Source organism: Pseudophryne corroboree, chromosome 2, assembly GCF_028390025.1.
Source record: "Pseudophryne corroboree isolate aPseCor3 chromosome 2, aPseCor3.hap2, whole genome shotgun sequence".
Lineage (NCBI taxonomy): Eukaryota > Metazoa > Chordata > Amphibia > Anura > Myobatrachidae > Pseudophryne > Pseudophryne corroboree.
Window position 1 is genome coordinate 58,896,925 of NC_086445.1, and position 25,456 is coordinate 58,922,380.

Sequence of the window (25,456 nt, forward strand, 5' to 3'; positions counted from 1 at the left end):
TGTGGGGAGGTAGTTCAGAGATATAGTGTAGGGATGTAGTGTGGGGAGGTAGTTCAGGGATATAGTGCAGGGATGTAGTGTAGGGAGGTAGTTCAGGGATATAGTGCAGGGATGTAGTGTACGTAGGCAACAGTGATGTAGCTTTGGGAGGTAGTTTGGGTATGTATAGTGTTGGGATGTAGTGTGGGTAGGTAGTGCAGTGATATAGTGTGGGGAGTTTGCATAGTGATGTAGTGTGGCGATGTAGATTGGGGTGGTAGATACAGTATAGTGCAGGAATGCAGTGTAGGGAAGTAGCATAGTGATGTATTGCAGAGACTTAGGGGGTAATTCTGACTTGATTGCAGCAGGAACTTTGGGGGTAATTCCAAGTTGATCGCAACAGGAAATTTTTTAGCAGTTGGGCAAAACCATGGCCCTCATTCCGAGTTGTTCGCTCGCTAGCTGCTTTTAGCAGCTTTGCACACGCTAAGCCGCCGCCTACTGGGAGTGAATCTTAGCATAGTAGAATTGCGAACGAAAGATTCGCAGAATTGCGAAAAGAAACTTCTTTGCAGTTTCTGAGTAGCTCGAGACTTACTCTGCCACTGCGATCAGTTCAGTCAGTTTCGTTCCTGGTTTGACGTCACAAACACACCCAGCGTTCGCCTAGACACTCCCCCGTTCCTCCAGCCACTCCCGCGTTTTTCACAGAAAAGGCTGCGTTTTTTCGCACACACCCATAAAACGGCCAGTTTCCGCCCAGAAACACCCACTTCCTGTCAATCACACTCTGATCACCAGAACGAAGAAATTTCTTCATAAAGCCGTGAGTAAAATACCAAACTAATTAGCAAATTTACTTGACGCAGACGCACTGCGAACATTGCGCATGCGCATTAGCGACTAATCGCTCCGTTGCGAAAAAAAATTACGAGCGAACAACTCGGAATGAGGGCCCATGTGCACTGCAGGGGAGGCAGATATAACATGTGCAGAGAGAGTTAGATTTGGGTGAGTTATATTGTTTCTGTGCAGGGTAAATACTGGCTGCTTTATTTTTACACTGCAATTTAGATTGCAGATTGAACACACCCCACCCAAATCAACCCGGCAAGCTATCCGGGTAGGATTCCCGGATCACTTGATCCGGGAATTTGCAGGGGGGGGGGGGGGGCGTGTCCACTAGAAAAAAACACGGGTAAATGCGCGCCCCCATGCATTTACCCATGTTTTTAGAGCTAGTGGAAAAGGGGTATCAGTGCCAATTTGGACTATACTTTGTACTAGATAGTCAAGATTGATTGCCTGCACAGTCTATCTAGCCCTAAGGCCCATACACACGGTGAGATTCGGGCTATGCCCGATTCTCACTATGCGGCAGGGGCTAGGTCGGCATCGCAAGCACATAATGAGTGTGCTTGTGATACTGACTATGGTGGTCATTCCTAGTTGATCGCTCGCTAGCAGTTTTTAGCAGCCGTGCAAACGCTATGCCGCCGCCCACTGGGAGTGTATTTTAGCTTAGCAGAAGTGCGAACGAAAGGATCGCAGAGCGGCTACAAAGTTTTTTTGTGCAGTTTCAGAGTAGCTCAATACCTACTCAGCTCTTGCGATCACTTCAGCTGTTCAGTTCCTGTTTTGACGTCATAAACCCGCCCAGCGTTCGCCCAGCCACGCCTGCGTTTTTCCTGACACGCCTGCGTTTTTTCGAACACTCCCGGAAAACGGTCAGTTGACACCCAGAAACGCCCTCTTCCTGTCAATCACTCTGCGGCCAGCAGTGCGACTGAAAAGCTTCGCTAGACCCTGTGCAAAACTACATCGTTCGTTGTGCCCGTACAATGCGTGTGCACATTGCGCCACATACGCATGCGCAGAACTGCCATTTTTTAGCCTGATCGCTGCACTGCGAACAAATGCAGCTAGCGATCAACTCGGAATGACCACCTATATGTGATTTTGGCTAAGTGTTAATATTGACTATTTCTTCTATAGAGATAGTCAAAATTGACTTGCCTGTACAGTCTTGCGATGCCGACCGCACGGAACCGCACATCGGCATCGAATCAGGATCGCAAGGTGACTTTCCCCTTGCGATCTGCACTAACTTTCCTTACGATTTTTACTATATAGTCAAAATCGTAAGAAAATATCTCACCGTGTGTACACACCATTACAATACTGACCCCACGGGAGCGTGCATCGGGATCGAATCGATATCGCAAGCTGCCTAACACCTTGAGATATGCACTAACTTTCCTTAAGATTTTGACTATATAGTCAAAATCTTACAGATTTACCTCACCGTGTGCACACACCTTTATGGCTATTTATTACACATTTGTAGCAGAAGCTGTTTATAAGCCGCCAGAGAGTTAAACATAATAAAAAGTGTAAATGTCATTTGAATTGTAGTGTTAATCTAAATTGACTCTAAAAATAGTTAATACAACTACAACCAGGTTCCTAATTTTGATTATTTGAATAATAAAAAGCACTGAAATTGCATTCTGCGTAACTGACTGAAATAAATAAAATCCTCTGCAGTGTGAACATGATTGGAACGTTGTTACATTCTTTACTGACGGAGTAATGCTAGCAACCGAGGAACTGAGGAGAGACTATTCGCTATCTTCTACAAAGAAACCTCTGACGAGAAATGACATTGCGTCAATAACATGACACTGACAGGCGGAGATGTAATAATAGAAGGTAAAGCATAAACAGCCTTGCCAGTGCGCATCATATTCTTTATTATATTAAATTCACGATCGTCCCATTAACTCCTATAACCTCCACCTCCCGGCTGGTTTCAAGGCAGTAATCTCTTCAGTGAAAGTAATGACTTCATTTACTGTACGTCAGTGATTAGTGATGGGTTGTTCCTGATCTGAGCAGGAAAAATACTTCCAGGAAAAGTGCTTGGAAAGACACATCGGTGCCATTTCCATAGGTGGTAAATGAGCAAAGTGTGAGTAAAGAATTGACTGATACGGATTTCAGGTGAAAATGATAAAATGGGGTAAGTGCCTCACCGTGTGCTTTCATACACAGGAAAATAACAGCTCTTTCCCGGCTGAGATAATAGCGAGATGTCACTTTGATCCTTTACTAATAGTCCCCAAGGACTTCATTGGGATAGACAGACAGACAGTCCGCGACTTAAAGCATCTTCTACAGTGTAGTTCCTATGAACTAATTATAACGGCCTGCTAAGCACAACACGCGTGTGTCATGCACTGCAAAGTGCTTTAGCAGAGAATGAATTGAGTGCACGATTACAGCAAACATTATACAGTGCGTGTGCTACAGTATACAGAAGGAGCCTCACTCATCTTGGCTTCTCTGCTGCACCTAGGTGCATCATGGTTTATTAGCATAAACCCTTCATCTATTGTTCTCAGCTGCAAGACAATACAGAGAGAACAATACAGCAAGGGATGAAGCAGAGGCGTCACCGGGTGTGGTGACATCTGGTGCGCACCCCTGATCTCCTGCAGCGTTCGCGGCAAAAGGGGGCTTGGTCTTACACTTAGGGGGCGTGGCTTCACGGGGATCCCGGAATCGTCACTCCGGGGGCGTGCCCAGCATCTCCGGAGATGCTGGGCTTCCCCTAGAGACAGTCTGTGTGTGCTGTCGGTTCTTCTTCTATGACAGGAGCCGGGTGCTGTAGGAGACTTTCTCACTGCAGCACCTGGCTCCTGTCACTACGGAGGAGCTGACATTTGGTGACACCCACCTCCAGGTGTCACACTCAGGTGCGGGCCGCACCCCCCGCACCCGCCTTGTGACGCCGCTGGGATGAAGTAGTCATTACAGCAGGGGGTTAAATTCGACTGCCTTGGCTCAGTTAATCCTATTATGGGCAGTACGGATGGTGTAGTGGTCAGCATTACTGCCTCACAGCACTGAGGTCATGGGTTCTATTCCCACCATGGCCCTAACTGTGTGGAGTTTGTATATGCTCCCCGTACTTGCGTGGGTTTCCTCCGGGTTCTCCGGTTTCCTCCCACAATCCAAAAATGTATACTGGTAGGTCAATTGGCTCCCAACAAAATGAACCCTAGCGTGAATGTGAGTGCGTGTACATGTGATAGGGAACAGGGCCGGTTCTAGCCCTTTTTGCGCCTCGGGCGGGAAATAGGGGCGTGGCTTCATACAGGGGGCGTGGTCAGTTACGCCCCTGTACAGTAGAGTAGCGTCGCTGAAATGCTGTGCGGTGCGCGATGACGTCATCGCACACCACACAGCAAAGGTCCTCTCCAGGAAGGGAAACTAGACGCGCAGCGTCTAGTTCCCTTCACTGCGTGACCAGCGGGGGACACAGCAGGCAGTGGGGGGCACAGCGGGCAGCGGGGGGCACAGCAGTAGCGGATCTTGCCATGGTGCGGCGCCCTCCGGAAGGCGCCGCCCCGGGCAAAAGTACTGCTTGCCCGTGGCAAGATCCGCTACTGGTAGGGAATATAGATTGTAAGCTCCACTGGGGCAGGGACTGATGTGAATGGGCAAATATTCTCTCTGTAAATCGCGGTGGAATATGTGTGCGCTATATATATAACTGGTAATAAATAAATAAAGGCAAAGATAAAGAGGGCTCTATCTGTATATTGTTCCGGATAATCGCTGATCATTTGCAATCTCAGTATGTACAGTACAGATTTGGTCCAAGGTTTGAGATACCTGACACACATTTTAAATAATGAGATACAGGACATAGTCATAAAATGTAATCTATATTTATAGACAGTCTGCAGTATGTACACGAGAAGTGAATCATTTGTTACAGCCATTTACAATATATAATTCACTCAAAGCTTTAAAAGGGGAGGCAGCACGCCAGGTGTGTCACTAGCAAACATTAGGCTGCAGAGTTACATTGTTTGGGCAGGCCCAGTGATGTGTATCTGCTTAACCACTTACCTGGCTAATATTTCTTCCAAAAACCTTTTTTACGTTTCCCCTGTGGCGGCTAATCTCTACAGCCACGGAGTGGGCGGTGTCGCCGGGCTGCCCAATTGCCAGTGATCGGCAGCACAGCAGACACTGGGGAGGGAACCAGAAAGCCGAGGGACTGGGAACTTCGCCGATAGCGGCAGCTGCAGTAAGATTCTCTTCCAGCAGCCACGTAGTGGGTATTTCTGACTGGTCGCAACCTTTGCACCCACGCCAGGCAAGTGGTTAAGGCTCCAGTGGCCCTTGCTTTACTCGTCTGAGCATGCACCCTGGAGTCCTATCTGGGATACAGTTCCACTGTCATCAGCTTGATTTTGCCATGTAAATGATTGCCACTTTACAAACACAGGAGAAAGCTCCCAAAATCTCTCACTTTCTGATCCTCACACCCTATTACATTCTCCCCTTAGACTTATAAATTATCACAGGTGCGTTTTAACAGAGGAGGGGCCCCATATACTGACTCTGGTTGGGTCCCCTCCTCTCCACAGCGCAGTAGGCGTCAGCATTGTGTTGAAGTCTACTACGCATGTGTGGCGGCCATTTTGCCTGTGATTTTTGTAACGGCTGTTGTACTGACGCAGGACTCTGGAAAGATAAGTAATTAAACACAGTGCAGTGTGGGCCCCCCTGAACCCAGGGGCCCATGTGCACTGCAAAAATTGCACCCATTATAGATACGCCAATGGGGAGATGTATCAAACCTTGGAGAGAGATAAAGTGAAGAGAGATAAAGTGAATCAGCTCATAACTGTCATTTTTCAAAGCAGCCTGTAACATGGCAGTTAGTACCTGATTGGTTGGTACCGTACCTGTACATCTGATGATACATCTCCTGGAACTGAATGTTCAAATGTGGCTCCCAGAGTGATACTAAAACAATGTGAAAAGGTTGTGAAAACACACTCTTTCGATTTAAAAATAAATAAAAATAATGTTAATAAATATGCCCCTTAGGCTTAGTACAGCTACCCTAATTTACTAATTTGTCAGGATTTGTGGAAGATGTTATTTTGTCCCCTCCTCTTTAGGTTAATCGTTGCAGCCCAGCTGAAATTCTTCCACATAGTTCTGTGTTTATTAGTTATATAGCCGGCAGAGGATAAGAGTGCGCTATAAAGGAACATATTTGCCTATACTTCCGGAACGTCCGGGCTCCCGAAAATCGAGTGGCGATCCCTGGCCCAGGAAGTGACCTCACCCAGCGAGTGGAGACATGATTTGTGCTAAATTGTATCATTGTAGTCACGCCCCCCGCTGTACAATACCAGTAATATTGACATTGTGAGGGGGCGTGGCCACGATGATACAATCCTGCAGCCACGCCCCCTGCACAACCCCCTTTTGCCACATCAGACCCCTGCACTGCCCCTCATGTTTAGCCACACCACCACACCGCCTCCCACTGCACCGACCTAGCTGTTGCAGCCGCTGGGTTTTGTATTGGGACGCCCACTGGCGACGTCCTTGAACCGCTGTTTGCATACAAAGACGCAACCGTCGGACACACATCAGTCAAACACTGACTTTCTGAGTACCCTATGGTTGCACAGCATGGATGCTGGAAGTAAGACGCAGGAACCACGTATACTGCTTACGGGATCAGAGGCAAACTGTGACACCCCCCACAAAACGGTCACTACACTGCAGTGTTTGAGTCCCTACTCCATCGTTACCACACACAAATGCTTCCTGCCTCTTTCATCCCAAGGCATAGTTATCAACTTTGCTGCCACCTCCTCCAGGGTAGGGGGAGGGGAGCGGCGGGTACAAAGGTGGGATGTGCGGGGCGTGTGGTGGCACGATCACGTCATTGTGGCTCCGCCCCGCCACTATACAATGCTGAGAAATAAGGCACTGTATAGCAGGGGGCGGGGCTATGATGCGATTTGTGGGTCACTACAGGGGCCTGGTGCTTTGTATACACCATACTTGCCTGGAGAGGAGACAAAGCACGCCACTTTGGGGGGCGGGGCCAAACTGTTGCATCATTAGGTCCCGCCCCCAATAATGTGAAACGCCTGTGATTCGCGGGTCTGTGGCAAGTGGTGGAGCTATAGGCTACGCCCCCAACAGAGAAACACCAGCGATTCGTGGGTCCGTGACAAGGGGCGGAGCTACATGACACAATGTCAGTCATTTAGCCCTGATTTCTTTCAGCTCATCATGATTGCTGCTAATTATCACACTATCACCACTAGGAAGCGGGCAGGATGCGGGAGAGCCAGGGACTCTCCGGGGCTGCCAGGGACTACAGCAAAAATCTGTAGTCTCCTGCAGTTTCCGGTAGGGTTAGGCAAGTATGGTACACACGCTCTCTCGGTGCATGTGACTCTGGCACAGACTGGGGTTAAATCCAGCGCACATGCACATGGGGCATGACCATGAGTTATGGGGATGTACTACGGGTAATGGTGCTTGGCCTTATACCACTCCCTGTCTAAACATGCCGGCTAAGCAGAGCGTCGGGAGCTACTCGGCCAGGCATCAACTGGCCACACCGACCCATCATCCCTTTTGGCATTTGCCAGATGGCCAGTCCAGCCCGTAAAATTCTGCAGTATGTCATCGTATAGAAATTCTTTATGCTATGAAAGTAATGTATGTTTAAGATGATTTTGCTAATACCAATAACAAATACAGAAATGGAAACAGCATTTACAGTATGTGTCACACAAATTCTCTGCCTGCTACACCTGGGAATACTTTCTACCCAGAATGCTATGGGGCATACTTAAGTAAAAAATGATATGCAAGAACTGCTAAAAAAATGAAAACTGTGCCAATGAGGATCTTTCTATTATTTTCTAACATGTGCTACAAAACAGCTGTCATGAGGTTGCTATGGGTTACAGCCCTTATTGTGACCCGTGCACTAGTTATAATGTCGCCTATGTTCCTGTAATGGTGAAGACGGATGTAAGCAGCGGACAGACACGTGTAAATTCCCTCTGGGGGCTATACCGGTGCCAATGAAACGTTTGCTTCTATAATTAACTCATCAATTAAGAAAATTGCAATAAAAACCAAATTAAAAATGTATAAAATCAAATTAAAATGGAATATGCATTGTAAGCAAATAGAAAACACAGTGTCACTGAGATACTCCTGAGGGAAATATACCCGTTATCTGCCAAGGGATGAGTCTATTTCTAGGTCAGCTTATAGCTGCACCAGAAAATCAATAAGACCTTCACGGATCTTGCAGTATAAAGCAAAAAAAAGAACCGTACTGTATACAGTAACTTCCTCCACACAAAGTGTTACTATGCTTTTATTCACATGACTATAAATGGTAGTTGCGCATTAGATATTATAAATATTCATTTGCAGTGCATCTGGTAAGTAAAGGCTCAATTATTAAAAGTACTGTTATTAAATAAGATTTTAAACCTACCGGTAAATCTATTTCTCCTAGTCCGTAGAGGATGCTGGGGACTCCGTAAGGACCATGGGGTATAGACGGGCTCCGCAGGAGATAGGGCACCTAAAAAGAACTTTGACTATGGGTGTGCACTGGCTCCTCCCTCTATGCCCCTCCTCCAGACCTCAGTTAGAGAACTGTGCCCAGAGGAGATGGACAATACAAGGCAGGATTTAGCAATCCAAGGGCAAGATTCATACCAGCCCACACCAATCATACAATGTAACCTGGAACATACATAACCAGTTAACAGTATGAACAAACGACAGTAACGGTCCAAGACCGATGTCAACTGTAACATAATCCTTATGTAAGCAACAACTATATACAAGTCTTGCAGAGTTTCCGCACTGGGACGGGCGCCCAGCATCCTCTACGGACTAGGAGAAATAGATTTACCGGTAGGTTTAAAATCTTATTTTCTCTTACGTCCTAGAGGATGCTGGGGACTCCGTAAGGACCATGGGGTTTATATCAAAGCATCCAATCGGGCGGGAAAGTGCGTATGACTCTGCAGCACCGACTGAGCAAACGCTAGGTCCTCTTCAGCCAGGGTATCAAACTTGTAGAATTTAGCAAAAGTGTTTGACCCCGACCATGTCGCCGCTCGGCAAAGTTGTAAGGCCGAGACGCCTCTGGCAGCCGCCCAAGAAGAGCCCACCTTCCTAGTGGAATGGGCCTTAACCGAATTTGGTACCGGCAATCCAGCCGTAGAGTGAGCCTGCTGAATCGTATTACAGATCCAGCGAGCAATAGTCTGCTTCGAAGCAGGAGCGCCAATCTTATTGGCCGCATACAGGACAAACAGAGCCTCTGTTTTCCTAATTCTAGCCGTCCTGCTTCCCAGTTGTCCACTCCCGGAATGAAGACAGCCGACAGAGCGCTTACATGATTTTCCGCCCAGCGAAGGATCCTTGTGGCTTCCGCCATCGCGACTCTGCTTCTTGTCCCGCCTTCGCGGTTCACATGAACCACTGCTGTGACATTGTCTGATTGAATCAGAACCGGTAGGTTTCGAAGAAGACTCTCCGCTTGTCGAAGGCCGTTGTAAATGGCCCTGAGTTCCAACACATTGATGTGTAGACAGGACTCCTGGTCTGACCAAAGCCCCTGAAAAGTCTTTGCCTGTGTGACCGCTCCCCATCCTCGGAGGCTCACGTCCGTGGTAACCAGGATCCAATCCTGAATTCCGAACCTGCGACCCTCCAGGAGGTGAGCACTTTGCAACCACCACAGGAGGGACACTCTGGTCCCTGGGGACAGAGTTATTTTCCGATGTAAGTGCAGATGGGACCCGGACCACTTGTCCAGAAGGTCCCATTGAAAAGTCCTTGCATGGAACCTTCCGAAGGGAATGGCCTCGTAGGCCGCCACCATTTTCCCCAGAACTCGAGTGCATTGGTGAACTGACACCCTTTTCGGTTTTAGCAGGTCTCTGACCATGTTCTGGATGTCTTGGGCTTTCTCTATTGGGAGGAAGACCTTCATTTGTTCCGTATCCAGTATCATACCTAGGAACGGTAGTCGAGTTGTCGGAATCAACTGTGACTTCGGTAGATTTAGAATCCAACCGTGTTGCTGGAGCACTCTCAGAGAGAGCGCCACACTGCTCAGCAATTTCTCCCTTGATCTCGCTTTTATCAGGAGATCGTCCAAGTATGGGATAATTGTGACTCCATGCTTGCGCAGGACCACCATAATTTCCGCCATTATCTTGGTGAAAATCCTCGGGGCCGTGGAAAGTCCAAACGGCAACGTCTGAAATTGGTAATGACAATCCTGTACAGCGAATCTCAGGTATTCCTGATGGGGGGCATATATGGGGACATGAAGGTACGCATCCTTTATGTCCAGAGACACCATAAACTCCCCCTCCTCCATGTTGGCTATTATCGCTCTGAGAGATTCCATTTTGAATTTGAATCTTTTTATGTACCGGTTTAGGGATTTCAGATTCAAAATAGGTCTGACCGAACCGTCCGGTTTCGGGACCACAAATAGGGTTGAATAGTAACCTCTTCCCTGCTGGTGCAGGGGAACCTTGATTATCACTTGCTGTATACACAGCGTTTGAATTGCAGCTAACACTACATCCCTTTCCGATGTGGAAGCTGGTAGGGCCGATTTGAAAAATCGGCTCTGGGGCACCTCTTCGAATTCCAATTTGTAACCCTGGGAAACTATTTCCAACACCCAGGGATTCAGGTCCGAACTGACCCAGGCCTGACTGAAAAGTCGAAGACGTGCCCCCACCGGTGCGGACTCCCTCAGGGGAGCCCCAGCGTCATGCTGTGGGTTTTGGAGCAGCCGGGGAGGACTTTTGTTCCTGGGCACCTGCCGAAGCAGGTGCTCTCTTGCCTCTGCCCTTACCTCTGGCGAGGAAAGAGGCTCCCCGACCTCTTTTGGACTTGTGCGACCGAAAGGACTGCATCTGATAGGGTGTTACTTTCTTTTGCTGTTGGGGAATATATGGTAAAAAATTTGATTTACCTGCTGTAGCTGTGGAAACCAGGTCCGTCAGCCCATCCCCAAACAATACATCCCCCTTATAGGGTAGTACTTCCATATGTTTCTTGGAATCCGCATCACCCGTCCATTGGCGAGTCCATAAGGATCTTCTCGCTGAGATAGACATGGCATTGGCCCTAGAAGCTAGCAATCCAATGTCCCTTTGAGCATCCCTCATAAATAAGACTGCGTCTTTAATATGGGCTAGAGTTAGGAATAAAGTATCCTTATCCATATTATCAAATTGATCTGTCAGCTCATCTGTCCAAGCTGCAATTGCGCTACACACCCATGCCGACGCAATTGTCGGTCTTAACACAGCACCCGTATGAGAATAAATACACTTTAAGGTAGTTTCTTGCCTGCGATCTGCAGGGTCCTTAAGGGCCGCTATGTCAGGAGACGGTAGCGCCACTTTCTTGGACAAGCACGTCAGGGCCTTGTCCACAGTGGGGGGTGATTCCCAAATCTACCTGTCCTGCTTAGGGAAAGGGTATGCCATATAAATTCTTTTGGGGATCTGCGGTCTCTTATCCGGAGTCTCCCAAGCTTTTCCAAAGAATTCATTTAATTCATGAGATGTGGGAAAATTAATAATCTGTTTCTTTTCCTTAAACATGTGTACCCTTGTGTCGGGGACCGAGGGTTCATCCACAATATGCAACACATCCCTTATTGCCACAATCATATACTGAATGGTTTTAGTCACCCTAGGGTGCAATTTTACTTCGTCATAGTCGACACTGGAATCAGAATCCGTGTCGGTAGTAGTGTCTTGTGTTAAGGGACGCTTTTGAGACCCCAACGGGCCCTGTGAGTCGGTCCAATCTGAGGATTGACCCCCTGATGTCCCCCCTAAACCAGCCTTATCAAGCCTTTTATGTAAAGATGCCACACTTGCATTCAACATATGCCACATGTCCATCCAATCTGGAGTCGGCACAACCAACGGGGACACACCACTCATTTGCTCCACCTCCTCCTTGGAGAAGCCTTCCGCCTCAGACATGTCGACACACCCGTACCGACACCCCCCACACACAGGGATTAACCTATAAGGGGACAAAACCCCAACCAGGTCCTAAGGAGAGACAGAGAAAGAGTATGCCAGCACACACCAGCGCTTAAAACACTGGAAAAAAATATGTCCAGATAGCGCTTTTTTATATATATATATTATGCCAATTCCCACTCACTGCGTCGCTAATGTGCCCCCCTCCTCTTTTTTCCAGCCTGTGTTCAGCAGGGGAGAGACCAGGGAGCCAGCGTTTTCTTTCTCATGCAGCTTCTGTGGAGAAAATGGAGCTGGTTAGTGCTGAGAATCAAGCCCCGCCCACCCGATGGCGGGCTTCGGTCCCAGTGATTTTTCAATAAAATGGCGGGGGATCATAGATTTACTGCCTCAGCAGTCTAATCCAACTGTATTTGTGCCAAAATGTGAGGTTTATTGCTGCCCAGGGCGCCCCCCCCCCCTGCGCCCTGAACCCTTCAGTGCTGCTCTGTGTGTGTGTGACTGGGAGCAATGGTGCGCAGCTTACCGCTGCGCGCCTTACCTTATGAAGATCTGATGTCTTCTGCCGCCTCAGATGTCTTCTGCCTTCTCTATCCGGCTTCTATCTTCGGCATCTGTGAGGAGGACGGCGGCGCGGCTCCGGGACGAACCCCAGGTGAGACCTGTGTTCCGACTCCCTCTGGAGCTGATGGTGTCCAGTAGCCTTAGAAGCAGTGCCCAACTTGACAAGCCAGCTCTGCTTCTCTCTCCTCGGTCCCACGATGCAGGGAGCCTGTTGCCAACAGGACTCCCTGAAATTAAAAAACCTAACAAAATTCTTTTTCCACAGAAAACTCTGGAGAGCTCTCTGCAGTGCACCCATTCTCCTTTGGGCACAAGATCTAACTGAGGTCTGGAGGAGGGGCATAGAGGGAGGAGCCAGTGCACACCCATAGTCAAAGTTCTTTTTAGGTGCCCTATCTCCTGCGGAGCCCGTCTAATATACCCCATCGTCCTTACGGAGTCCCCAGCATCCTCTAGGACGTAAGAGAATAATATTATCCTACAGTTACTGCAGAAAACTGATTAGTTAATGCTGTTGCCTGGTTACTGTTATATTATAATGTAGACCCACGACATGCAAACAAGATGGACCATCCCTGTGCACGCGCTAAGACACCTCCCCCCGTCACTGTCCAGGAGCTCCCACTACATTTTCAATATAATTCTCCATGTGTGCGTCTGAAATCGCAACAGACACAATCATTATGCATGCACAATAGCAAAAAATATCTCCATGAGCCCCCCTCTGAATTACCCCTTAACCTCCTGTAGGAGCAATGGCGTCACTATGGAGGTGCGGGCCGCACCCAAGAAGGTGACACCAAAATGCCGCTCAGTGACAGGAGCCAAGTTCTGCACTGTAACATTACTCGCAGCGCTGGGCTCCTGTCGCAGTGTAGGAGGCGAAAGACTGGGGGCAACCAAGCATCTCCAGAACCCACAGAGTAATGGAAACGTCTCACAAGGACCGTGCATGGGTAATTTCCACCGCACCGGGTGTCACGCCCCTATGTAGGAGACATCATTAAACACATGAGAAATTTGATATTAGAGTCATGCTAAGATAATGCATCCTTTCCTAGGCATTCAATAGACCCCTTCCAGAGAAATATTAAAGGTAAATACTCTATACTACACTTTGTTGGATTTTGGGCAAAATGATTCCACAAAGGCCCTCATTCAGAGTTGTTCGCTCGCTAGCTGCTATTAGCAGCATTGCACACGCTAGGCCGCCGCCCTCTGGGAGTGTATCTTAGTTTAGCAGAAGTGCGAACGAAAGATTAGCAGAACTGCTACTAAATAATTCTTTGCAGTTTCTGAGTAGCTCCAGACCTACTCACAGATTGCGATCAGCTCAGTCCGTTTAGTTCCTAGTTTGACGTCACAAACACGCCCTGCGTTCGGCCAGCCACTCCCCCGTTTCTCCAGCCACACCTGCGTTTTTACGTGGAACGCCTGCGTTTTTCAGCACACTCCCTGAAAACGGACAGTTTCTGCCCAGAAACACCCACTTCCTGTCAATCACACTACGATCACTCGAGCGATGAAAAAACGTCGCTCGAGCTTGTGTAAATCTACTAAGTTTTGTGTTAAATAACTAAGCGCATGCGCGTTGCGTACCATGCGCATGCGCAATTAGCAACAAATCGCAGTATAGCGAAAATCGGCAACGAGCGAACAACTCGGAATGACCACCAAAGTTAGATAAAGTTACCTCAGAAAATAACACAGTAAAGAAACATGAAGTAATATAAATGATATAATACTAGCTGGAGTACCCGGCGTTGCCCGGGATTTTAAGAATGTTTGTTTACAAAAATTAATTTCAATATTAAACACACAGTATAAATAACATAGTATAAAAAAGCATGTAAAATGTTATACACATCAATAAAATGAAAACCCAATTTAAAAATAGCACAGCACATTATGTATCTCCTGATATACTCTGTGCTGCCTAGGGGACCGTGCTACTTCCACTATATAACTCTCAGTGTGTGGGTTCGTGCTACCTTCATTCCCCTCCTCACATCACGTCACTGCCCCTGTCACATGCAGCCCTGCCCTCACTGACACATCACTCATCTCCTGATATACTCTGTGCTGCTGGGGATCCTGCTCCTCCCACTTATAACTCTCAGTCTGTGACTTCCTGCTGCCTCCATTCCTCTCCTCACATCATGTCACTGCCCCTGTCACATGCAGCCCTGTCCTCACTGACACATCACTTATCTCCTGATATACTCTGTGCTGCTGGGGACCCTGCTCCTTCCACTATATAACTCTTACTCTGTGTCTTCCTGCTACCTCCATTTCCCTCCTTACATCATGTCACTGCCCCTGTCACAAGCAGCCCTGTCATCACTAACATATCACGCATGTCCTGACATAGTCTGTGCTGCTGGCCCACCCCTAGGGGTGCTAGTGGTGTGTTATCCCCACAGTGTTTGTTCCCAGAGTGTAAGTAATATGTGTAGTAAGATTGGTGTAAATTGCTCCAGGCATTCCAGAGTTATGCTGTCTGCTGACATACTCTGTGCTGCTGTCCCAGCCCTAGGGGTGCTAGGGGTGTCTGATCCCCACAGTGTTTGTTCCCAGCTTGTAAGTCATATGTGTACCAAGTTTGTTGTAAATTGGTCTAGGCATTCTGGAGTTATGCTGTCTCCTGAAATACTCTGTGCTGCTGTCCCACCCCTAGGGGTGCTAGGGGTGTCTAACCCCCACAGATTTTGTTCCCAGATTGTAAGTCAAATGTGTCCCAAGTTTGGTGTAAATTGCTCCAGGCCTTCTACAGTTATGATGTGTACTGACATACTCTGTGCTGCTGGGCCACCCCTAGGGGTGCTAGGGGTGTCTGACCCCACATTGTTTGTTTCCCGAGTGTAAGTCATATGTGTACCAAGTTTGTTGTGAATTGGTCTAGCCATTCGGGAGTTATGCTGTCTCCTTAAATACTCTGTGCCGCTGTCCCATCCCTAGGGGGGCTAGGGGTGTCTAACCCCCACAGAGTTTGTTCCCAGACATGTGCAGAGGAAATGGAGGCATGTGGCAGCAGTCACTGGTACAGAGGCATGGGTCCAAATACCATCGCATTGCCTTAAGTCGCTGCTAGTTATCAAACAGGAACAGTCCGTAGAAATTAGAAATAAAAGAAATATGTTCAAATAATGTACAGTAATAAAATGTAGGATGTTATAAACAGAAGCCACTTACAGAATAATCATCACCAGTACACAGGGGGGCGCCTATAACCCCTTCCTAACATGCATGAATAGAAACAAAAATATATAGATATCAAGGACAAAAACTTGCAATATATGATTACAGTGTTTTACCCTACAGCTGTATGTATACTTGTATAGGGTATCCTTTGGCAGGTCGAACCTACTTAGGTCAACAGTAACTAAGTCGACCACTATTGGTTGACATTAACATGGTCAACACATGAAAATGATCGACCTGGGCAGGTCGAGACATGAAAAGGTCGACATGGGTTTTAAAAAAAAATATAGATTTTTAACTTTTTCATACTTTACCATCCATGTGGACTACGATTGGGAATAGTAACCTGTACCGAGCGCACCGGTAGCAGACCAAGGCACCTTGCCCGAAGCAAGTGGACGCGTTACCCTAACTGGGGTTCCTGCTGGTGTTATGGGAAAAATGACATTAAAATAGTAAAAAAATCCCTGTCGACCTTTTCAGTGTCGACCATTTTCATGTGTCGACTATTTGTCCATGTTGATCATGTCAATGTCGACCAATAGTGGTTGACCTAACGACTGTCAACCTTAACATGGTTGACCATTCATACCGGAACCCTTTATAGAACTAACAGTACATTATTTGTTATTATGGGTTGGCACTATGTCCCCTGCTGGTGACACATGGTACTGCAGACTTCTGTGGTGTGTTTTTTGTTTCCCTAGAACAGAGGTTCCCAAACGCGGATCCTCAAGGCACCCCAACGGTCCAGGTTTTGAATGTATCCATGCTTGGCCACAGGTGACTTGCTTAGCGTCTCAGTCAATTTGATTTAACCGTCTGTGCTGAGCCATGGATATACCTAAAACCTGGACTTTTGGGGTGTCCTGAGGATCACGTTTGGGAACCTCTGCCCTAGAAAATCGCAACTTATTATCTCTCCATTTAATGCAACATTACATAAAGATACATTTAATGTAACAGTGAGTTAAAGTAAGAGAACAGTTTTATGTAAGGAGCAGTAATACAGCCCAAACACTTACCTTCCGGCTGGTATTGTGCTACAATTGTTACCGTCTGACCTGCACCTTTCAATGCGGCCGCAGCCTGTTCATGGGTAGCCCCGCGCAGATCAATTCCATTCACCTTTAAAACAAGAAGAAAAATACATTAATATGATATCCGTGCAGATGATGAACCACTGATGTTGCAGACTGCTGTGTGGTTTGGGCAGATGGGGGCGGGGTTTGGATGGATTGCAGGTGGAGCCTATATACTGTCCCAATTTGGCACACATAAACCAAACCTACACACCAATCTACAACATGGACCTGTTTAATGTGCAGGACGCTCTGAAGTCACATACAATATCTGACTAAATAAAATAAAAATACACGTGGAAATGTTACCGTGTTGGTACTTGAGGCCATGGTACAGGTACAGTTACCTTTCAAAGACCCAGTGTGGTGATTGGCCATTGACAAAAGTTACATACTCCTGACACCTGAATCAACGTAAGACCTGATTCGTGGATCATTTCAATAAATTCAATACATTAAGACTAGTGATTAGATAAGCTGAAGGCTGCATAAGCCTGAGGCCATATAAGCGATCAACTTTTTGTGATTGGTTGTTAAATGACTAAGCAGTTGCTAGGCAGATCAGTTTTCCCGGTTGGGTTTTTTCCTATTGGATTAGAGGGTTGTGCATCAATATGAAGAGGAGGGTCTTAGGTTAGTATATAAGGGGTGGCCATTTTGCCAGACTTCCTCTTGCCATTCAGTTTTGCCCAGGAAGGATAAGTATATAATACTGCTTGTTCTCCTTGCTATAAACTTATTGTATTTCATTTGCCTTCACTGGGCATTATATAGCACGCTTGCCCCTTCTCTGTGCAGTGTATTTGTTTTGTGGCAGACTTATCCTCCCCCTGCCATGCCTCGTCCTCGACGCTCAGCCCCCCCCCCCCCGGCGCCTCGTGGATGCGGGGAGTTCCCTCCGCTCCCGCTCCCCGAGCGTCGCGCCTCAGAGTGGCCTTTCCCCCGCTGCAGACAGGCGGCGGGGGCGGGCAGTTACAGCCCGCTCCCCTGCCGCTCGGAGACGGGCGGCCAGCGGCCGCTCGTCACGTGGTTCCGGGGCGCGCGGCTCGGCCGAGCCGCGCACCCCGGCGCTCGCAGCGGGACGGGCCTCTCCTCGCCCTCCTGCTCCGGGCGCCTTCAGGCCTCCTCCGCCTCCTGCCAGCAGCCGCTTGATGCATGACGCAGGTGCGCGCGACCCGGCCGGGCCGCGCGCCCCGGCGCCTCTCGCGGCACATACGTCCCCTCACCCTCTCTCCTGCAGTGCTGACGGCTCTCTTCCTCCATCCCCGCTTATGGCTCTCGGCGGCGTCCTGGTGGCACAGGACGACCGCGGCGGAGCTGCGGGGGGTGAGGGGGGGGTCAATGTGCAGGGGAATATGAGCCCAGGACAGCGGGTAGCGGCTCCCGCTGTCCCTGGGACAATACAGGACCACACACTACCCTCTGCCAACGAGGGGTCTAGCGCACCCCAGGTGATTTGTGATAACGGGGGGCACCTTGGATCTGGGGTGGCTGGGGCGGGGGACGTGGCAGCGGCTGCCGCCACACCCGCCCCGGCGGCAACTACATGGCAGGGTTTCCCCCCGGCCTCAGGGGCCTACTCGGGCGCCCCCTGGGTGTCAGCTGCCCCGCCGCCATTAACGGCGCCCTCACTTACAGGGTATCAAACTCCTCCCCACGCCCTCCACGGTCCTTTGCAATGCGGGTCCACGCAGGCGTCCGTCTCGGCGGCTTATTTTACGCACGGCGGGGCGCTTGCGGTAACAGCGCAGCAAGGCTTCGCGGGGAGCCAGTCCTTCCCCGGGGGGTTTGCGTGGCCTCCGGCTCCAGCATTCCCCTTAGCCGCCAGTATGCCTTCCATGGGTTTCATGACGGTGTCCGGCACACAGTTTTCCCCGTGTGGGGCCAGCGCGGGCGCCGGCGTGCAGTCCACATGGTCGGTCGGTGGACCCCGAGTCGCGGTGCCCTTGCCGGCCTTTGCGGGCCTGCAGCCAGGACAGGCACCGGCCGGTGGGTATCAGGTGGCACAGGGTTGGCCCCCTCTCCCGGCGCCCCCTCAGTTCCTTCCGGCATCATACGGATGGGCGGGAGCAGGCGTCTGCCCGCCGCATACGGCGTGGCGGCCGTCTTACCCCGCGAGTTTTGGTGCAGTAAGCGGGTCGGCCTTTACGCAGTCGATCGGGTACACCTCGGCGGGGGCCCCCTCCCTGCAGCTGCCGGGCGGCCATCCGCCGCGGAACGGAGGGGCGGTCCCTCCGCCTCCGCAATTGCGGCCAAGTGTTAATGATGTTCTGGTTCCCCCTGTGCCTGTTGTCCCCTCTTTTTCTCCCTCACAGGTCCCGTCTAGTTCAGGGGCTACACCCGACATGAGGCGAAGATCACGGACGAGCGGGACTGCGAACGTGGAGGTACGGCCATCAGCGGAGGCGGGTGCAGCGGACGACGAGGTTCCGGGTCCTTCGAACTCCGGTGAGCTAAACATTCCTTTACACGTCTCAACTTGTAGTTCATCGTCTTCTAGCAGCGTATCATCCGGCTCTCCGCGGCGCCCGCGTAAATTAGCTAGGCTCATCGCGCGGCGAATGGCTAAGGAGGCGCATAAGGCGGCCGCTCCTGCGCAGGTGGTCCCCTCGGACCCTCCCCGTTACGGCGAGATGGTACATTGCGCCAACACGGCAGTTACAAGGGGGGTTCGCAAGCGCATGCGGGAAAAGATCCGCAAGGGGAAGTATGTAGACATATTCACCCTTACGGAGGAAATGCGGCAGGGTTTTGAAGCAGCCAAGAAGCCGGGCGGTATTGGGGAAAGTGCGTTTCGCAATTTTCACCAGTGGCTGCGTGGGTTTTTGGTGTTCATGGCTTGCTACACGGAATCGCGTCCCTCGGAGTATGCCAACTTGGTGAAATATTTGTTTTTAGTACACGATATGTACTTGAAATCCAAGGGTTCCGCGTGGCGGGATTACGACGAGAAGTTTCGTCGCAATCAGGATGGCAACCCCATCCTGCCCGCGGGTTTTAAGGATGTTGAGGTGTGGTTGGAGGTCACGCAGCAGGTCAAACCCACCCCAGACGTCACGGCCAAGAAGCCCGGGGCGTCCGGGGCGGCGGCTTCCCGATTGACGGGGAAAGGGAAGTGTTTCGCCTACAACGACGGTAAATGCGTCAAAGGAACGAGTTGTCGTTTTCGCCACTCATGTAGGTTGTGCGGATCTAGTCACCCGGCCAAGGAATGCACCGCGGCAACAGGCAGTAAGCCTGCCGCTTCCACCGAGGCCGGTGGAGTTGGCAAGTAAGGCCTTCTCCCCGATTATAGTTCCCGAGTTGCAGCGCTGGCTTGCGTTATACCCCGATGAGTCGGCTGCATCGTTTCTCTCGGAGGGTTTTCAGCACGGTTTTCGCTTGCCAATTCCGGATTCGGTGTATGTGGTTGCACGCCAGAATTTGAGATCGGCTCGTGAATTCCCGCAGGAGATCCGGCGGAAGGTCGACGGGGAGATTGAGCTGGGGCGCATGGCTGGGCCCTACGCCTTTTCCCCGTTGCCCTCCTTGTGCATTTCCCCAATAGGGGTGGTGCCCAAGAAGGCCATAGGCAAGTTTCGTTTGATACAGCACTTGTCTCACCCGCCGGGGTTGTCGGTCAACGACGCTATCCCGGAAGCCCAGTGCAGAGTTCGATATCAGTCGTTTGACGACGCGCTGCGCTTAGTGCGGGATGGTGGTCCGGGGAGTCTGTTGGCAAAATTGGACGTGGAGTCAGCTTTTCGCCTACTCCCGCTACACCCAGATTCCTTGCGGTTTCTGGGTTTCAAAATAGGGGGCGAATTCTACGTCGATCGGTGTCTCCCCATGGGTTGCTCTGTCTCCTGCGCCTACTTTGAGTGCTTTAGCACATTTTTACATTGGTGCGTCCAGACCGCTTCCGGGCAACTGGGAGTGGCTCACTACCTGGATGATTTTCTCTTTGTAGGGCCCGGGGACAGTTCGGTCTGTGGGGACATTCTCTCGGTGGCCAGGTCGTTATTCGGCGCTTTAGGGGTACCGGTTGCTCAGGATAAGTGCGAGGGTCCTTGCACTTGTCTTAGCTATTTAGGTATCGAGATTGACACGGTAGGGGGGTGCTGTCGCTTGCCCGAGGATAAGGTGCGGAAGCTATTGGGTTTGATTACAGACTGTTTAGGAAAACGCAGGGTTCGGCTTAAGCAGGTGCAGTCCTTGCTTGGTTCTCTCAATTTTGCGTGTCGGATTATCCCCATGGGCAGGATTTTCTGTCGCAAACTTGAGCGGGCCACAGCGGGGACGGTTCGACAGAATCACTCCGTGTACCTTTCCCGCGAGATCAAGGATGATTTGCGGATTTGGGTCTCGTTCCTGGTGTCCTTCAACAGGGAAGTGTTGTGGCCCGCTCCTTGTTGTTCCAGTAAGCAGCTGCAGTTGTTCACGGATGCTTCAGGCAGCCGTGGTTTCGGCGCGTTCTTCGCTGGCGCATGGTGCGCTGCGGCCTGGCCGGCATCTTGGGTAACGCGTGGGTTTACCAAGAACCTGCTTCTGCTGGAATTGTTCCCGATCTTAGTGGCGCTTGAGTTATGGGCCGGACGGTTCGCAAATAGGGACATTTTGTTTCTTTGCGACAACTTAGGGGTAGTGCATGCGATTAATAATCAGCGTTCCTCATCTCCGCAGGCCCTGCGATTGCTAAGGCATTTAGTGCTGGTTTGTTTACAGCGTAATATTAATTTTAGGGCCCGCCACGTACCTGGAGTTGACAATGGAATTGCGGATGCATTGTCCCGGTTCCAGTTTGACAAATTCAGGACGTTGGTTCCGGGAGCGGAGGCAGAGGGGTTACAGTGCCCACCTTCTGTCTGGCAGATGGTCGAAGCGGTTTAACGGCGTTGGCCAGGTGTGCACTGGCTCCCTCCACGCTACGAGCGTATGATGCTGCATGGCGGGATTGGTCAGCCTTTCAGAGTAGGTACGGGGTAGCAGGTGAGTCCTCGGCCGACGCCCTGTTGACCTTTGTTTGGGAGCATTACCAAAACGGTAGGTCAAAAGCGGCCATGGCTACTGCCCTTGCGGGCATCGCCTTTCACTCGCGACTCCACGGGACAACGGACCCCACGGGGTCGTTTGTCCTTTCCAGAGCGCTGAAAGGTTGGGCTAGGTTGCACCCGGCGCCCGCGGATTCACGTAGGCCTATAACGTTGCAGCTGCTAGCGGAATTGCTGCGTGTGCTACCTCGGATTGCGTCCTCGGAATTTGAGGTGGCATTGTTTAGTAGCGCGTATGCCCTGGCCTTTTTCGGGGCTTTTCGGGTGAGCGAGCTAGTGGCGAGCAGCAAGGCGTCCCGGGAATCGGGTCTGCTCTACGAGAATGTGCGCTTACAGGAGGGCCTGTTGCTCTGTAGGATTGTGCGATCCAAGACAGATCAAACAGGTCGGGGTCGCTGGTTGTCCTTGGAGGCTCAGGGAGGTATGGGCGTTTGCCCGCTGCGGCTGACCCAAGAGTATGTGCGGTTAAGACCTCTGGGGGGCAACCAGTTGCTGGTGCACGCGCAGTTGGACCCTCTGACAAAGTTTCAGTTCTCATCGGTGTTCAAGAAATGTTTGACGGCGTTGGGCTTGCAGGAGGCGGACTTCGGTACTCATTCCTTTCGGATTGGGGCGGCCACCCATGCGGCGGCCGCTGGTTCATCACCAGCGGCTATTCGGGAGTTGGGTCGCTGGAAGTCGGCCTCCTATAAGTCCTATGTCCGTATAGATAAGTTATAAGTGCGCCTGTTGCGCTAACCCAAAAACATGTTTACTCGTCGGTTTTTGAACGCTTACCGTTCAGGAATCGAGGGTGTGAAGCGAATTTTTAAAATTTTTCCTCCGAGGGGGCCTAATTTCAATTGGCTGTTCTACCAAGGTCCACGGGAGGTTTTTTGAGTTTTCTCCTTCACTTGGGTTTAATTGGTTACGTTGTGTTTAAGTTACAGATTATGTGCATAATCTGACATTAGGATATTTTCTTTTACAGCTGTCATCAATTTTGGAGACCACATATGGATGGTTGGTCATTCCTATGTTTTTTGGGCGGAGAAACATCCCATGGCGTCTAGGGCGACTGAGATTTTTGGGTCCAGGCAATTTAGATGGCTAGGTGTTAGGGGCATGTTATGGGGTGATCTGTTGCGCGTCCTTTTTTCTCGGGAGCGCCGCTGGGGTCGCCCCAGTTGTATTATCATTCATCTGGGTGGTAATGATCTGGGCCGAGTTAAAGGCATAGACTTGATTTTGTCTATAAAGGCGGATGTGGTGGCAATACGTTGTCACTGGCCTGGGGTATGCATTGTCTGGTCGGAAATGGTGCCCCGTTTCCATTGGAGGGGTGCGGTGCGTTTCTCGGCGCTGGAGAAAGCACGCAAAAAGGTGAACTCGACGGTGTCTCTGTTTGTCAAGGCCATAGGCGGAGTGGCAATTAAGCATCCTCTGCTGGTGCTGCGGAACAGGCAGTTCTATAGAGACGATGGGGTTCACCTTTCTCCGGAAGGAGTGCAGTTTTTTCTGGAAGATATTTTCGGTCTTTTTCGTTAGAGCTAGTTAGTTTCTGGTTGGTTAAGTTTCTGTTTGCGGATGGCAGTGGCGGTTTGGTAAACCTTGGTGGCGGGAAATCGCTGCCAACCAGCTGTCACACAGGCATAAGTGGTCATTGTGGGGCTCCCTCTTTAAATGGACGGCAGGTGTGTCCTTTTCTTGCGGTTGGACATTTAGACGTTCCCCTGCGGGAACCGAACGTTTGCCAGAGAAAGAGGGGTAAGGCCAGCACAATGCGGGTTATGCGGGAAGGAGGCGGGGTATGTGTACTCCCCTCCTTGGTTTGGTGGTTTTCATCTAGGTGACGGGTGCTGGTGTTTGGCAGCGGTTTTCTGTTTTTGCCATCCTCCAAACTAGAGTTAAATATATATTCAATTCAATTCTAATTCGGCCTCAATTATTAGTTTAAAGAGTTGGTCAGCGATTAATAAACATCGTCTGACCTTTAACTCCAGCTACTGTGTCCGTGTCTTTATTTCAGTGTGTGGTGTGGTTTTATTTAGTGATAAGCTAGCTTAAATAAAAGGTTTATGTAATCACAATAAAGTTATGAGCGGCTTAGATAAGCTGAAGGCTGCATAAGCCTGAGGCCATATAAGCGATCAACTTTTTGTGATTGGTTGTTAAATGACTAAGCAGTTGCTAGGCAGATCAGTTTTCCCGGTTGGGTTTTTTCCTATTGGATTAGAGGGTTGTGCATCAATATGAAGAGGAGGGTCTTAGGTTAGTATATAAGGGGTGGCCATTTTGCCAGACTTCCTCTTGCCATTCAGTTTTGCCCGCCCGCCCTCCCAGAATGCGTCTAGGTTTTTGTTCTTGCTGTGGGCTATTGAAAGCCAGATTGGCGGGAAATCGCTGCCAACCAGCTGTCACACAGGCATAAGTGGTCATTGTGGGGCTCCTTCTTTAAATGGACGGCAGGTGTGTCCTTTTCTTGCGGTTGGACATTTAGACGTTCCCCTGCGGGAACCGAACGTTTGCCAGAGAAAGAGGGGTAAGGCCAGCACAATGCGGGTTATGCGGGAAGGAGGCGGGGTATGTGTACTCCCCTCCTTGGTTTGGTGGTTTTCATCTAGGTGACGGGTGCTGGTGTTTGGCAGCGGTTTTCTGTTTTTGCCATCCTCCAAACTAGAGTTAAATATATATTCAATTCAATTCTAATTCGGCCTCAATTATTAGTTTAAAGAGTTGGTCAGCGATTAATAAACATCGTCTGACCTTTAACTCCAGCTACTGTGTCCGTGTCTTTATTTCAGTGTGTGGTGTGGTTTTATTTAGTGATAAGCTAGCTTAAATAAAAGGTTTATGTAATCACAATAAAGTTATGAGCGGCTTATACCAAATGCAGTATGATGTAATGGCAGTCATCGGAAAATTATTGTTACTGTAGTCCTGACCAGGGCCCCACAGAGCAACGCCGGGCCCCAGTACTGCATGGGGGCATGGCCTAAACAGGAGGAGTGGCCCTGTCCTGTAGAAAAAAATTATCAAGGAAGTGTGTCCCTCCTCTTCGGCCGGTGCCACCTTCCCAGTGATATTCTGGAAGATGGCGCAAGTGCACTAGAGAGAAAAAAACAATGGCGGAATCTTTGCTTTCACTGTGCAGCACCATCTTCACGATGTTGTCACTGGGAAGATGGTGCTGCGGGAGGAGAGACCTGCTTCCTGGATCAAGGAAAGTATGCTTAGGATGGAGATGTACCCGGGCCCCACCAGTAGTTCCAGGCCCAGGTAATTAGTACCCGCCCCTCCTGATTAAGTGGTGGATACAATGCCAATGTTTGCACAGTCAACCAATTTTACCTGTACTGCGCATGCGTCAGTCGCACTGCATACACAGTCACACTGCAGATGCAGCTAGGATTTATTCGCAATGGGAGTGTCAGCTAGTGAGCATTTGTTTGCGGGAGATAAAAGGGGAGGGGGCTGCAAAAATGCCGATGTGTCATGACTGTTTTGGGTGCATGTCGGAGCCTGCGACTGCCTCTTCATACACAGTTTTTAAAGGCTCTGACGACTGACTTGCAACGGACATTCTAAGCAACTATAGGGATTGCATGAAGGTTTGAAGGTGCAAGTGATGCCGAATCTCTGTACGCATAGGCAAACGCAGGGGGGGGGGGGGGGGGTTACAGTTGCCCAGAAACCCCCTCCTTTTGGCAAGTGGCAAATT

The 25,456-nt window shown here is 49.9% G+C and overlaps 1 protein-coding gene across 1 annotated transcript in view; it reads right to left on the bottom strand.

Moving 5' to 3' along the window:
- Positions 1–25,456, bottom strand: part of DLG2 (discs large MAGUK scaffold protein 2) — a 1,975,700-nt gene that overhangs the window by 445,774 nt on the left and 1,504,470 nt on the right. The window contains exon 13 of the mRNA XM_063950647.1: positions 16,670–16,772. Coding sequence (XP_063806717.1) covers positions 16,670–16,772 — 103 coding nt within the window. The remainder of the gene's footprint in view (positions 1–16,669; positions 16,773–25,456) is intronic.